The 16,188-nt window shown below is 52.8% G+C and overlaps 1 protein-coding gene across 1 annotated transcript in view; it reads right to left on the reverse strand.

The window, feature by feature from the left end:
• Positions 1–14,393, reverse strand: part of LOC116462336 (3-phosphoinositide-dependent protein kinase 1) — a 111,122-nt gene extending 96,729 nt beyond the window's left edge. The window contains 1 exon segment of the mRNA XM_032144745.2: positions 14,255–14,393. Coding sequence (XP_032000636.1) covers positions 14,255–14,278 — 24 coding nt within the window. The 5' untranslated portion in view covers positions 14,279–14,393.
• Between the last annotated feature and the right edge of the window lie 1,795 nt (positions 14,394–16,188).

Below are 16,188 nucleotides of genomic sequence, written 5' to 3' on the forward strand. Positions count from 1 at the left end.
GGCAACACAGTGAGACCCCATCTCTTTTTAAGAACCCCATCTTTTTAAAGAAAAAAAAAATAGATACTCTCTTGGCCGGGCACAGTGGCTCATGCCTGTAATCCCAGCACTTTGGGAGGCCAAAGCAGGCGCATCATCTGAGATCAGCAGTTTGAGACCAGCCTGGCCAATAGGCGAAACCCCACCTCTACTAAAAATACAAACATTAGCTGGGTGTGGTGGCGCGCACCTATAATCCCAGCTACTCGGGAGGCTGAGGTAGGAGAATCGCTTGAACCCGGGAGGCAGAGGTTGCAGTGGGCAGGGATTGCGTCACTGCATTCCAGCCTGGGTAAAAAAAGCGAAACTCTGTCTCAAAAAAAAAAAAAAAAGATGGAAATCAGGGCGCCTCCTATGGTCAAGATGCTGTCACGCAGATGAACACTTTAGCCAGCAAGAGAAAGGATCCCAAACAGAAAGCTAAGCTACCTTTAAATGGCAGTGTGTGCTCTGGAGCCTGGGAATGCAGTGCGACAGGTACAGCCAGCGCCCGCACACTCTCACACGTGGCAAGTAGGAACTGCTCTCTCCAGGCCCCCGGACCAAAGTTGTGGGAGGCTGCCACAATCCACCCAGCTCATCTCCAAAGGGATACTGCCCTCAGGTCAGCTGTGCTCACTGGCAAAGAACAGTCTGGTAAAAACCTCCTTTCACCCCAGAAAACGCCCCAAAGCTAGGCCCAGCACAGAAAACCACGTGGAGGAAGGGGGTGTTGGGGAGGGACAGCCGCCACCTTCCCCTACCCCTCAGGTGGCCACCACCAAGGACAACTGTGGTGGACTAGCAAAACCAATGCCCCAGTCGAGTTCCAGGCTTACCGCTTACCTGTGGGTAAGCCACTGCTCTCTGACCCATCAAGACTCTTCTATAAAATGAGGCTAATGACATGGGCCCACTCGCAACGGCTGCGGGACCCACACCAGACAGGAGTATGAAGCACTCTGTGGAGTCTGGCGGGCAGCTCACAGGGCAGGCCCTGTGGCGGAGGGGATTCTTGGTGTGCTCGTACCAGCAACCCGTGCCGAAGGCTCTGCCCACGCTGGTCCTTGACCACGGGCAGACGGGGAGCTGGCCCACAGCTGGCAAGTGCTCACCAACGCTCTCCCGTGGTGCAACTCAGCAAAACGCAGCTCGCCCCCACCAGCATGGAGCCCTGGCAACAGGTGAGGGCCGGAGGAAAGCTGTTTCTATTTCTCCACGAAGGGAAGGAGGAGCAGCTCCAAGGACAGCTACTCAATCTGTCCTCCCACAGCCATCTCCACTGGCCTCCCAAGGAGCCTCTCACTTACCCAGGGCAGACAGAGGGCAACGAGGCGGGGACTGCCAACTGCCTCAAGTCTAGTCCTCAGGCTCAAACGGGCTGCCAGCCTCAGGAAGCGCCAGGTCTCAATTTCACTAACCCACATCTTCAACATTAACTTTGTACACTTGTCACACAAACATATGATGAAACACCAAAAGTACAAGATTTCTCCGCAAGGAGGCTTTGTTCACTTCCTGCACTTTGGAGCTTCCTATAGGTATACCTTAAACACCACTGATCAACATGAAAACCAGGATGCCAGTTACCTCTGAACGGGAGGGGCCAGAAACTACAGTCTGGAGGGCCACTCGAGCCTTCTGGTAAAATCCTGTTTTTCAGGTAGGGTGGTGGGCACATGTGAGTTTATTTTCATTCTTTAAACTCTCCATATATCTTCTGTGTGCCCCTTATAGGTATAACTTTAAATGCTGTTGTTTAAAATAAATAGAATGCCATTTTTCTATACTAAAAAAAAAAAAACATTTATTAAGTGCTTGCTGTTTGCCACACATTCTTCTGAGCATTTTACGTGTATTATCGTGGTTAGTCCTCAAAACAACTCTGGGAGTGGGTACCATCAGCATCCTTTCTACAGATGGGGACACTGAGTATACAGCCGGCTTTTGTCCAGTCAAACACTCCACAGTGAGGTCACGCGCAATCCTGAAGCAGAATCCAACTACGGAGCCCACACTCCCAGCCCTCCTGTGAGTAGCGGGTCGCCCATGTGAGGCTGATGTGTGTTCACCAGGGAACCAGGAGGGGCTGGAGGAAAACTGCAGAACCTAATCCTCAGTGCCTCGCCACACCACAGGCCACACCCTCTTTCCTGCCAATTCCCCTACATGGCATCTAGGCAACACAGTCAGAAATTCAGACCAACATTTATATTACTAAAACATTCATTGAGAAGTTACTCCTAGGCCAGTTGCGGTGGCTCATGCCTGTAATCCCAGCACTTTGGGAGGCCGAGGCGGGTGGATTACCTGAGGTCAGGAGTTGGAGACCAGCCTGACCAACATGGAGAAACTCTGTCTCTACTAAAAATACAAAATTAGCCGGGTGTGGGGGCACATGCCTGTAGTCCCAGCTACTCGGGAGGCTGAGGCAGGAGAACCACTTGAACCCGGGAGGCAGAGGTTGCAGTGAGCTGAGATCGCGCCACTGCACTCCAGCCTGGGCAACAGAGTGAGACTCCGTCTCAAAAAAAAAAAGAAAGAAAAAGAAAAAGAAAAAAAAAGACAGGCGCAGCAGGCAGAAGGGGAGCAAACTCATCTCAAACCTGCCTCACATCCCCTGGAGGGATGCGGCCCCACCCGACTGGAAACCAGCCCTGACAGTCTGCCTTGCTGGGGACGGCTCTGTCCCTGCAGAGTGTCCCAGGAGCATCCATGCCTGCAGAAAGTGGTCAGAGCAGCAGGTGCCTGGACTCCATGCCAGCTCTGAACCAAAAGTCAGAAGGCCTCCAGGTCCCAAGTGTCTTCATTTAGAAACTGGAAGGATCCAACTGGGTGAACAAGAAGGTCCCTTCCGAAATTAAACTACCGCGAGTGTCCTACAATCTATGACACAAAACCCGCAAGTAGCAGAGGGCAGAGCAGGCTTACGTGCCTCCTTTTAGTAAAGTAAAACTAATTTTGCCAGACACAGTGGAGTGTACCTGTAGTCCCAGCTACTCAGGAGGCTGAGGTGGGAGGGCCGCTTGAGCCCAGGAGTTGGAGACTGCGGTGAGCTATGATCCCACCACTGCACTCCAGCCCGGATGACAGAGCAAGACCTCATCTCTAAAGCAAACAATAATAATTTTTTAAAACTTTTGTAAGTAATTTTGTTTACCATCACCAGTGATGAGTTACGTGGATGTCATGTACCCCAATACGACACACTAAGGGCAACTCATCTCTGTGGGATTCTTCCTAACCCCACAACCTGTCCAACCACAAGACATCAAACAAACCCAAATGAAGGCACATTCTGCAAAATACCTCACCAGGACTCTTCAAAAGTACCAAGGTGATGACAAACAGGGAAGGACGGCAGCTATCCTACACCAGAGCGGGAGAATGAGACAGGACAACGCGATGCGATGCGGCACCGGTGGCGGGGTCCTGGGACAGCAAGGACATCGGGGAAAAACTGATAAAATCCAAAACGGGCTTGTCGCTCGGTGAGTAGTGTGGTGCGTGTGAACACCCCAGTTTTGACAGAGGTATCATGGTCATGTCATAGCATTAGGGAAAGCTGGCTGGGGGAAATTATGGAAATTCTGTGTTGTCTGCAATTTTTCTACATACCTAAAAGTATTCCAAAATAGTTTATGTTTTAAATAATTTTGTTGGGAGGCTATTTTGAGAGCTTCAAGTAAACTCACAGGGTCTGAAAACATCCTGTGTCATTCAAAACCTGACTCTAACTCAATGCTCAACATTAACTTGGAAAATGTAGGGCTCCTGAAGGGAAATAATATACTTGAAAGGAAAAAAGCCCTAACAGAACAAGTTTAGTATGAATTTCTTATTACCACCAACTTCTCTGGCATGTTTTGTCCAAAAGGTCTCAGAGTTTGGATGCAAACCCAGCCTCCCAGCAGAAGCCAGCTGTATCAGGCGAGTGCAGGCCGCCTGGAGGTCCTCCAGGCCCACACGAAGAGCGCCTCCCACTCAGAACCTCCCCCACAGGAGGCTGATTCCCTGCTCAGGCAACCCAGACCTCCCCGAGTGGCCACCCCAGCCAGGAGGGTTCCTCCCCTGCTAGTCCGCGTTGGGGCCCAGACTCTGCCCAGCTCTCTGAAGCAGCCCCACAAAGGCCGGCCACCCTCTCCTGCTCAGACACTAACTACCTTCCCTCTTTGGGCACCATCTGCAATGGCCGTGCTGTTGACTGTTTCCCTTCTGCCCCTGGGGCTCAGAGAGGGACAGGAGCATCAGGTGGACCGTCCCCCTTCAAGCTGCAGAAGCAACCTTTTTCACACAAGAATTTTCTCGGGCCAGGAGCATGGGGCCCATTCTGTACATAACCACTTCTCCTAAACCAGTCGGGGCCCGTCCTCACCCTTTTTGCCCCAGACACAAAGCTCAGCGCCAGCAGCATCTGCACAGGAGAGTTTGCTAAGATTTTTTTTTTAAGCATCATTTTGAGCTTGAGACTTTTTACGGAATGAGAACACAATGCATTCACCAATAAAATCTGTATTTAGATGCACATTTTAAAACTATATATCTGATAATAGCCAGCTACGTACATACAACCAAAAGACTATAATTCTGACCAATGAAAAAAACCCATGAAAGAAAAATGCCAACCTGCAGGAAGAACACGTGAGTTACCAATGGAAAAGCAGCCGGAAGCGCTCTGAGCATCTGAGCGTCTGAGCCCGTGCTCTGAAGGAGCTGTGTACTCCCTCAGCCTCGCGTCCAGAGTCAGGCCCAACTGGGAGAGAGAAACGCAGATGAACCTAGCGCTCACCCTCAGGAAGGACCCCCAATGATGTCCACATGCGGGGAAACGAGCAGCCGTCAGGCTTCCTAGCTCCTAAGTTGGGAGCTTGCTCACTAACCTGCCTCCCCAAGGTCTGGCTGCTGCGGCTCTCCAGATCAAACCTTCCAAAGAACAGGTCTGAGTAAAGCCAGCACTCAAAGACTGATCTATCCCCATCCTTTCCCACAGGGGAGGTCCAACCAGTGCTGTGTGCCAGCCAGCAGTGCCACATGGTGGGTCTGAAGGTCAGTTAGTCCCGCCCACCCCCGAGGTCGGAGAGCTCTCACTCACTGAGCACTGGGCCTGGGCCTGGGTGCACAGCGGGGACCCCAAGACAGGTGGGCTGCTCAGATCCTCACTGCTGGGCTCCCCAAGGACCATCAGTCACACAACCATCCTGGGGATGTAGCTGCAGCTCTACAGGTGGCTGCACCTACCCCACGGAGCACACGTCGCTTTTACCACCACAGGACACCTTAGAAACTAGAGCAAAGTCAAGGCCTAGAATAAGCCCCCTGGCACCTTGCCCAAGCAGGAAAGAGACCATGAGACCAGGGCCCTGCTGTCAGGAAGGAAAAGCAGCTTAAGGTTAGAAGGGCCACTAAGGAAGGCCGGGCATGATGGTTCACGCCTGTAATCCCAGCACTTTGGGAGGCCGAGGCAGATGGCTTGAGGTCAGGAGTTCAAGACCAGCCTGGCCAACATGGTGAAACCCCATCTCTACTAAAAATACAAAAATTAGCCCAGCGTGGTGGCAGGAGCCTGTAATCCCAGCTACTCATGAGGCTGAGGCAGGAGAATCGCTTGAACCCGGGAGGTGGAGATTGCAGTGAGCCGAGATCGTGCCACTGCATTCCAGACTGGGCGACAGAGCGAGATTCTGTCTCAAAGCACTTTCAGAGGCTGAGGTGGGTAGATCACGAGGTCAGGAGTTCAAGATCAGCCTAACCAAGATGGTGAAACCCCGTCTCTACTACAAATACAAAAATTAGACGGACGCAGTGGTAGGCACTTGTAATCACAGCTACTCAAGAGGCTGACGCAGCAGAATTGCTTGAACCCGGCTGGCAGAGGTTGCAGTGAGCCGAGATCGCGCCACTGCACTAGAGGCTGGGTGACAGAGTGAGACTGCATCTCAAAAAAAAACAAAAGAAAGAAAAAAAAAAATTACCTTTAGCTCCTCATCTCCTAAGCAGTATTCTTGCCGTAAATACTTAGCCTGAACCTAATCTCACGAGGAAACAATGAGACAAATCCAGATTGTGAATCCTGTATTTATACAAAATACGAGACAACTAGTCTCGTATTTTAAGAAATGCCAGCCAAGTTGCTGTAGCTCACGCCTGTATTCCCAGCACTTTGGGAGGAGCAGGTGGTAGGATCACTTTAATCCAGTCCAAGACCAGCCTGGGCAACAAAGCGAGACCCCATCTGTACAAAAGATTTTAAAAATTATAATTAGCCAGTGTTGGGCGTGGTGGCTCACGCCTGTAATCTCAGCACTTTGGGAGGCGGAGGCGGGTGAATCATGACATCAGGAGTTCGCGACCAGCCTGGCCAAGATGGTAAAACCCCGTCTTTATTGAAAATATAAAAATTAGCTGGGTGTGGCGGTGGGCGCCTGTAATCCCAGCTACTCATGAGGCCGAAGCAGGAGAATTGCTTGAACCCAGGAGGCAGAGGCTGCAGTGAGCCGACATCACACCACTGCACTCCAGCCTGGGCAACAGAGCCAGACTCCGTCTCAAAAAAAAAAAAAAATTAGCCAGGTGTGGTGGCACAGGCCTATAGTCCCAGCTGCTCAGGAGGCTAAGGCTGGAAGATGGCTGAGCCCAAGGGAGTTCAAGGCTGCAGTGAGCTATGATCATGCCACTGCATTCTAGTTTGGGCAACAAAACAAAACTCTGTCTCTAAAAAAAAAAAAAAAGAAGAAGAAGAAATGGCTTTGAGGAGGACGGGTGACCACTGAGGAAGGCTGCATGTCACCTTTGCATTAGAAAATGCCATGCCATGTTATGATAAAACTCTGTCTCTACTCAAAATGCAAAAATTAGCCAGGACTGGTGGTACACACCTGTAAGTCCCAGCTACTTGGGAGGCTGAGGCAGGAGAATCACTTGAACCCGGAAGGCGGAGGCTGCAGTGAGCCAAGATCGCACTACTGCACTCCAGCCTGGGCAACAGCATGAGATTCCATCTCAAACAAAAGAAAAAAAACATGCCATGTTAATGCTATCTCAGATGTGATAGAGGTTGTACAGGAGACAGCTTTTGAGCTCAGAAGGCACTTGGAGAAGGATTCTGGGGTGAAATGCTATCATGTGTGTGACTTACTTTCAAATAATAAAAATAATAGAAAAAAATTTTGGGCCGGGCACGGTGGCTCACGCCTGTAATCCCAGCACTTTGGGAGGCCGAGGCGGGCAGATCACGAGGTCAGGAGATCGATTCCATCCTGGCTAACACGGTGAAACCCCGCCTCTACTAAAAATACAAAAAAATTAGCCGGGCGTGGTGGCGGGCGCCTGTGGTCCCAGCTACTCGGGAGGCTGAGGCAGGAGAATGGGGTGAACCCGGGAGGCGGAGCTTGCAGTGAGCTGAGATCGCGCCACTGCACTTCAGCCTGGGCGACAGAGCAAGACTCCGTCTCAAAAAAAAAAAAAAAAAAAAAAATTTGGGGAGGTGAGGGGTAGCATATACAAGCAAATATGGAAAAGGTTAACAACTGGTAGAATCCAGGTGAAAGGGCTAGAGATATTCATGGTACTATGCTTTCAACTATTCTTTAGTTTTGAAATTTTTCAGAATAAAAATTAGTGGAGAAAGGTTCATCCTCAGTCCAGTAAGTTCCAGGAGACAGAGCCAGACCTACCTTATTCACCACTGTTTCTCCACTGCTAGCTCAATGCGTGGTCCTCATCCCACTGGCCCAGGGAACCATTGCTAATATTTCTGCGGGATCCTCCCTCCAAGCTTTTCCCTGGGCCTGAAGAAAGTTACACTGGGCATGCTGCTTTGCAACCAGGTCTCTTCGGGTAGAAACACCTTGTAACCACCTGTCAGGAAAGTACAGTCCGCCCTCCCACCCTCCCGATCCATAGGTTGACTCCACACGCATGGATTCAGCCAACAGTGGATAGAAAATATTGGAAATACAAGAAATTGCATCTGTACTGAACATGCACAGACTTTTTTTTATTGTCATTATTCCCTAAAGAGTATAGTGAAGCAGGCTGGGCACAGTGGCTCACGCCGGTAATCCCACCACTTTCGGGGGGGCCGAGGTGGGCGGATCACCTGAGGTCAGGAGTTTGAGACCAGCCTGGCCAACATGGCGAAACCCAGTCTCTACTAAAAACACACACACACACACAAAAAATTAGCCGGCTGTGGTGGCACGTGCCTGTAATCCCAGCTACTCAGGAGGCTGAGGTAGGAGAATTGCTTCAACCTGAAAGACGGAGGTTGCGGTGAGCCAAGATCGTGCCACTGCACTCCAGCCTGGGAGACAGAGCAAGACTCTGTCTCAAAAACAAACAAACAAACAAAAAAACCCAGCAGATTGGTCAGAAAAGACTGTACAGCCACAGGGGTTTCCATGTAGGGAAATTTCTCCAGGCAAGGAGGAAAAGCCTGAAGAAGACAAGAACTGCTGAGAACTGGGCAGCAGGGAACATCCTGGACCCACCTGGGCCGCACAGGCTGGAAAGAGAGGCCCTGGCAGGGCACCCGAGCCTGGGCCCCTCATGGAGGAGGAACAAAGTGACAGGCCAGGAGAGGAGGGGGAGGTGCAGGAGTACTGGCACCCAGGGACCAGCCAGCAAGTCCTTAGAGCCCTCCCTCACCAGAAAAAGGGAAGCAGGAAGGACAGCAGCAATGGCCAGAGTGAGGAGAATGCAGCATCCTGCAGCTCCATGGAGTGAGCGCCTCCTTCACGGAGCAGCCCTGGCCGCCCTGCAACTGAGGCCGCAGCACTGAGGGTCCCACCAATGCAGCAAGGGGCGAGAGACACCACACCTAAGACTCAGGAGCAAGGTCCTGTCCCCGCTCCCAACCCTGGGGCTCCTAGAATCACCGAGGCAGAACTGAACAGTGAGTGCGGGCCCCTTTCCCCCATGTTCCACTGCAAAGGTCAGTGCACACCAGGCGCATTTCAGGGAGGCTTCGAGTCTTCCCTGCAAATCTCATCAGCCTTTCCTGATGGCATTCAATGCACAGCGGCCACTTGCAGCTACAACCCCTCCTACTGCAGTCAAATTTATTCCAAAAGGGAAAAAACAGGTTAAAGAATGGGACTTTAACGATGAATTTATTGTAAAAAATAAGCCCGTAGCCAGAAGAATCCTGACTGGCATCCTGCTGAGACACACAGCCTCTCCTCAGCCCTCTCCAGCACGGGCAGGGGGCACTGTCACCAGCTTGGCAAACACGCAAGAGACGGGGACCTCCAGAACTAACGTCTTTGGTCTCCAGACATACCTTCCAACCTCATCTTTAAATATTTCGAATCCCTGCGTGCTACAAGCTGATTTGAAACACAGATTGGGCCGGTCCCCAGCACAGTGGCTGGTAGAGAGGGCATCTGATCTTGTCTGTGGAATGACAGAAGTCACTGGACTGTCCAGGACCTACATGCCCACCTTCATCAGATGGAAACCACATAGTTGTTTATTCTGCAGGGGGCCATGTGCTCAACAGTGAGCTGCTAATGTCAGGCTTGTCCATCTTCTTCACACACAGGCTCTACAGTACTGTCAGTTCTCAATTCTGTGGGCCCCTGTATAATCCAACTCTTTTTTTTTTTTTTTTTTGAGACGGAGTCTCGCTCTGTCCCCCAGGCTGGAGTGCAGTGGCTCAATCTCGGCTCACTGCAAGCTCCACCTCCCGGGTTCACGCCATTCTCCTGTCTCAGCCTCTCCGAGTAGCTGGGACTACAGGCGCCCGCCACCACGCCCGGCTAATTTTTTGTATTTTTAGTAGAGATGGGGTTTCACCGTGGTCTCGATCTCCTGACCTCGTGATCCGCCCGCCTCGGCCTCCCAAAGTGCTGGGATTACAAGCGTGAGCCACCGCGCCCGGCCGAATCCAACTCTTTAAACAGAAAACAGGCTGGGTGCGGTGGCTCGTGCCTGTAATCCCAGCACTTTGGGAGACCGAGGCGGGAGGATCCCTTGAGCCCAGAAGTTTGAGTAGCCTGGGCAACATAGCAAGACCTCATCTCAATAAATAAATTAAATAAATAAATAATGTAGGTGCTGCGTGCCTGTAATCCCAGCTACTTGGAAGGCTGAGGCACAAGAATCACTTGAACCCACGAGGCGGAGGCTGCAGTGAGCCGAAGTCATGCCATTGTACTCCAGCCTGCGTGACAGAACGAGACTGTCTCGAAAAAATAAATAAACAAACAGAAACCAGAATCAGGCGCTCTTACAAGGGATGTGTAGCCCAGAAACACAAGCTTAACACATTCTAAATGACCTGGAATTTCTTGGAGCAAAAATTCCAGTTTAAATATCACGAAAATTGTCTAGACTAAGAGAATGGAAACGGACTTTGTGCAACCAACATCAGGTACAGAAAAGAGACCCCAACAATCACCATGAACCCAAACAGGCCTTTCTCCTCGCTAAGAGAGAAGAGAACAGACAGAACCCATGCCCCATTACTCTTTGAGAAAATGTGCCCTGCCTGTGATCTAACAGCTAAAGACGGAACATACAACCTGTTCTCAATATTCAAATAATTTTTTAAAGGACATGGTATCACACTGAGCAAGTGAATAATGCAATTCTGTTACAGAAGAATGCACGGCTGAAAAGACCTGAGCGATACATGTCCAAAACTTGCAGTTTCCACACCAGCACTTCCTCCCGGCACACTGCCCTTTGAACCTGCTTTCTAAACAACTGTGCTGGGCAGCCTGGTGGCCACATGTCATCGCACGGCAGGTGTGTAGCAGCACACAGCACCCTGGCCCTCGCACCTGCTTGGGGGACTGTTTCTGCACCCAGTGCTTCTCTGCAGCCACAACCTGCCCCACACAGAACTGCAGCACCATGTGGCATCCTGTCCAAGTCCATTTCCACAGAAGGTGCCTCTTCAGAAGGGGAAAGTGCCACGCCAGTGCCCACTCTCTTCCAAACACATCCTCTCAGAAGGGACTGGCCACGCTCGCCCCCTCATTTCTGCAGCGCTTCCCAGTTCATCACCTGCTTGCCGGACTCCATCTCCCACCGGTGTCAATCAGCTGCCCCGGAGCATCTAAACCCTGGGTCAGGCGCCTCAGGGGATGAGCATATAGACTGAAAAAGGAACACTCCCTGTTTCTCCCCAAAACTGTGCTGAAGGCAGTCTAGAGGGCCAAGACCTGTCAAGAAGAGCTGCCCAAGGCCTCTTTTCAGGCCCCACATCTCTGCAGGCTGCTGCTGGATCCTTCTCAGAAGAACACATCTCAGAAGAGCAGAACAAACCACTTCCCTCTTACTACTGGGACCTCACCTTGCCAGCTCTGGACTCAGCTTGGACTGGCTGTCGGGGCATTGCTGGGGACACGAATACATCACACTATGCACCAGACCAGCCACATAAGGCGGAACTCCCCAAAAGGAGGGAGAAAATCGAAAGCCACTTCTCTCCATGCTCCCTGCTTCTCCCCTCACCTTCCCCTAAGGACGCAGCCACCTTTGCAAAAGACAGAACCACCCTAGGGAGGGCAGGAGGCCACTCTGCCTAGTCCCCCAATTCTACCTTCAGCAAAATCATTACATGTTTCTTTGTTCCAAAGGGAGGATTCCAAGCCTCACCCATTCAGAGTATCGGCCCTCAAACAAGGCCAAATCACAGCCTCTTTCCAAACAGCTGCTTTCTGACAGCAGGAGGCTGAAACAGGCCTCGGGGTCACAGAGTTCAGCCATCTGCCAAAGAAATATGTACAGTTCTTCCATATGAAGACACCCCTCCTGCCTCCAACATGGCATGGTCAAGACATTCAGGCCCAATCCCCGGGAAGACATCCTGGGCAGTGGCACTGAAGATTTCCTTACAGAGTGCTGGGCTGAGCTGCCCGGCAGACCCTCCCTCGGGGGCTCCGAACGAGAGGGGCAGGGTCTCTACCACTTATGAGGCAGGTACTTAACGCCTCTGCACCTCAGCTTCTGCACCTGTAAAATGGGAAAAACACCTACCTCGCAATGAGGTGTGAAAGTACCTAGGGAAGCGCCTGTCTTGAGCAGTCAGCTCAAGAAATGGTATTCACTGCCTCTGGCCCACTTAGCAACAGACTAGGCCAGGCCACTGTCTGCCTTCACGCTCGCACTGCTCCCCCTGTTGGCTGTCCACGCGTACACACGCGGGAAAGTTCACTGGGAAGGGGGCTTCTCACACAGGGCCTACAGGGCCACCCTGAAGTCCAGATGCAAACCCACTGGAATCCTGAAGGTCTATCCATCCTCAGGTGAATATCCAGTAGTATCAGGGCTGCCTCTACCATTACGGACAGGAAACATGGCGTGTTCTCACACACGTACACATGGGGGAATCCAGCTGACAGAGATGCAAAAGCCTCGTTCGTGACACTTCCTCATGTGGAAATCTATCTTGTATTCTATCATTCTTGCTCACCGGATTCCAGTGTTTTTGTGTAAAAAAGCCGTCTTATGCGAAGAAAACTGCAGATATTAAATGTCCATCACGTGGAACTGCCAAGGCCATGAGAAAATTTGCTCTTTCCTATTCCCGTGGATGACACCAAATACACACCTTGCATCGCAACAGCGTTACTGGGTGCGAGTTAACCTCACAAACTTCACCATGACTGTCACTGGGTGCAGGTTAACCTCACAAACTTCGACATGACTCTCGGCCCCAGCCTCCACTGAGCCTGGCCAGGCCGCCTAATTCATGTTTTTATGTTACCCGGGCCACTCTGGGGTACAGCCACACATGTCGAAATAGCGAAAGGCATCCCTTTCAACCCTTCAACATTTTTCTCAACTGAACCTTCTTCCTTAACACTTCAGATTACCACTCATCTCTACAAAGTCCAGGAGTGAGCTGCAGAAAGTTCAAGAGCCTCCTGACGTAGTTAGAAAATTCAGTGTCACTCTGCATTTTTCTCAGAAGAGGGCCCATACCTTTCCTCAGGTTCTCAAACAGACTCACAACCCCCACCCCTACAAAAAAAAAAGATCAAGAACGCCTATCAAAAAGCCACATCTGCCGGGCGTGGTGGCTTACGCCTGTAATCCTAGCACTTTGGGAGGACGAGGCGGGCAGATCACTTGAGGTCAGGAGTTCGAAACCAACCTGGCCAACATGGCGGAACACCTTCTTTACTAAAAATACAAAAATTAGCCGGGCATGGTGGCACACGCCTGTAATCCCAGCTACTCGGGAGGCTGTGGCAGGAGAATCGCTGGAATCCGGGAGGTGGAGGTTGCAGTGAGCCGAGATCGCATCACTGCACTACAGCCTGCGCGTCGGGGGCGAGACTCCATCAAAAATTGAAGATAAGGGATCAATTAAATTTCTTGGGTTTTCCTTCGTTTAAAATATTTGCCTTTTAAATCAAATTTTAAAGCTATGTAGACTTTCTTCCATCACCCACCACTGCACATCGCATACAAGGCATAAATTTTTAAACCATCGTCCCCAGACTGTAGAACTTAGCATATGGAAAACATAAAAACACGAGGGATACTTTTAGCGACAGAGAGAAAATATAGAAACATCAGCGACACTTTCAGCAAAACATTTCACCCAACAAGTGGTTTGTTTTGGTCCTTCCCCTAAAATCCCTCCTACCTGTCAAGCTCACTTTCCCCTCGGTGATCCTGCACATTCGGCCTCCCAGGGGCTTCCCACAACGCTGAGCACAGCCACGGGCAGGAAAAGCACCCAAATGCCCCTTGGCCGGGCCGTGAAAGAAGAGTTTTCCCGACCACTGTCATCAAGAATCTGGAAACGGGGGCCCAGTAGCATCAGGTGCTTTCAGCAAGAACTTGCACCTTCTGCTTCTCTCGCAGGCGGAGACGCAGGGACCCCGTTCCAGGTGGAAGCCCAGGGCGGTTCCTCTACAGACAGAACCGAAAGGTAACCCCGGAGGCTCGGCTCCAGGCAGCGCCGAGCCGAAAACAAACTTTCCAGGCACTTCCACCCCGCTGGGCCGGGTGACACCTCCCGGCCTCCCCCGCCCTCCGCGCGTCTGTCAGCGCCCCCGGCCAGGCCGGCGCTCGCCGCAACCCAGGCCCGGGCTCCCCGCCACAGCCAAGCAGCGCCCTCGGCCGGCGCCCGCCATCCGCGGCCCGGCCGCCCGGCTGCAGGTGAGAAGGCACCCGGCCCTCGGGACCCCGGGCCGCCCCGCCTCGCCGGACCCGGGCGGCCGCCGGACCCGGCATGGTAACAAGCCGGCGCGCCCAGTCCGCGCCGCGCGCTCACCAGCTGGCTGGTGGTCCTGGCCATGGGCCCCGCGTCGGCGCGGGCACCTCCCCCGCAGCGCTGCGCGGATCGGCGCCTCCTCAGCGTCCTCCTCCCCGAAACGGAGCCCCAGCAATGGCCGCCCTCATCCTGCGCCCGCCCCGCCGCCCGCCGCCCCCGGCGCCTCCCCGCCCCCGCGCGACGCCAGGCAGGACTTCCGTCGCGCCGCAGCCGACGCCCGCGCCCATTGGCCGCGCCCATCGTCGCTCCGCCGCGGCCTGAGTGGACCCCGCCTCCGCCCCAGCTGCATTTCCGGGTTGGGGCCTGGCGGGCGGGAGAGGCCCGGCCCCGCCTGGGGAGGGGGACCTCGCGCGAACCAATCCCAGGGCCTGCGGGGCGGGGCTGGGCGGGGCTGGGCGGGGCAGGGGGCGAGCTGTCATTCCGGGATCCAAGACCGGGAAACTGAGGCTCAGAAGGGACCAGGCTCCGGCCAAGGTCACGCCCGAGGTAGCGGCGGAGTTGTGCTCGAACCCGGAACTCGGATTCCGGAGCCGGCTCTGCGTAAACTCAGAGGCGCAACTTTGCTATTTTCACAACTAACAAGCGTTCACGGAAGGAAATCTGGGCTATAAAGTCACATTCATGGCCGGGCGCGGTGGCTCACTTTGGGAGGCGGAGGTCGAGGCGGGCGGATCACTTGAGGTGAGGAGTTCGAGGCCAGCCTGCCAACATGGAGAAACCCCGCCTCTACTAAAAATATAAAGTTAGCCAGGCGCCTTGTAGTTGCTAATGTCGATGATGTTTTTGTGGTTTTTTTGTTTTGGGTTTTGGGGTTTTTTGAGATGGGAATTTGCTCTGTTGCCCAGGCTGGAGTGCAGTGGCTCGATCTCTTCTCACTGCAACCTCCGCCTCCCAGGTTGAAGCGATTCTCCTGCCTCAGCCTCCCGAGTAGCTGGGACTTACAGGCATGTGCCACCACGCACAGGCAAATGTTTGTATTTTTTTGTAGTGACAGGGTTTCACCATGTTGGCCAGGGGCTGGTCTCGAACTCCAGCGATCTGCCTGTCTGCACCTCCCAAAGTGCTGGGATTACAGGCGTGAGTCACCACGCCTGGCCAACTTTTTTTATACTGACACATGCCCATGCAGTTCTTGAGTAATGCACAGAAAAAACGGAAGCAGTGAAGGACAAACAGCTTGAGGAACTAGTACACGGTGAACTCTAGAACACAGAGCCCGGCGTGGAGGAGCCTCAGGGGCAGGAGCCAAGGGTCAAGGGTCACAAGAAGAAAGCATCTCAGCAGGCACCAGGGGGCAGGGGAGAGAGGAGCAGCTGAAGGTCAAGGAAGAAAGGACAGTTCTTAGTTGTCCTGGGGGCCCCAGTGGCAGCCAGCATGCTTGGCCAAGTCCAAGGCAAGCTAGACCAGGAAGCCCCTCGCCCTCTGGCGACACAGACAACTCTCCCCTTGGGTCAGGTCCAACTGCTCATCCCAGGACACCACACAGACAGCGGATGTCTCACCTGGCTGAGCACGGTTCTCCCGACCTAGGCTGGAGGAAGGAGACTGACCCCTCTCTTTATCTCACCCTTTCCTACCCAGAACCTCTGTCTATGGCCAATGGATGACCTGCGGCCAAGAATGCAATAACTTGGCCTGACGTTGTGAGGTCATGGTCTATCCAGGGAGGGGCAAGAAAATGACCACAACCATCCCGGGAGTGGCTGGAAAGCTGCCTCGTGTGTGGCACTGTGCTGCGTCTACGCGTTCCTCACTGCTCTACAACGCTCATGGCACAAGGGAAGAAACGGGTGCAGAGGCTAAGGAACGTGCCCAAAGCCCTACAGCTGGTGTATTAGTTATCTACCACTGCGTAACAAATTGCCCCAAAACCTTGATGTGTAAAACAACAAAGAAACTCATGGTTCCTGTGGGTCTGGAATCCAGGAGAGGCC

The sequence above is a fragment of the Hylobates moloch genome, unplaced genomic scaffold (genome assembly GCF_009828535.3).
Source record: "Hylobates moloch isolate HMO894 unplaced genomic scaffold, HMol_V3 SCAFFOLD_23, whole genome shotgun sequence".
In the NCBI taxonomy this organism is placed as follows: domain Eukaryota; kingdom Metazoa; phylum Chordata; class Mammalia; order Primates; family Hylobatidae; genus Hylobates; species Hylobates moloch.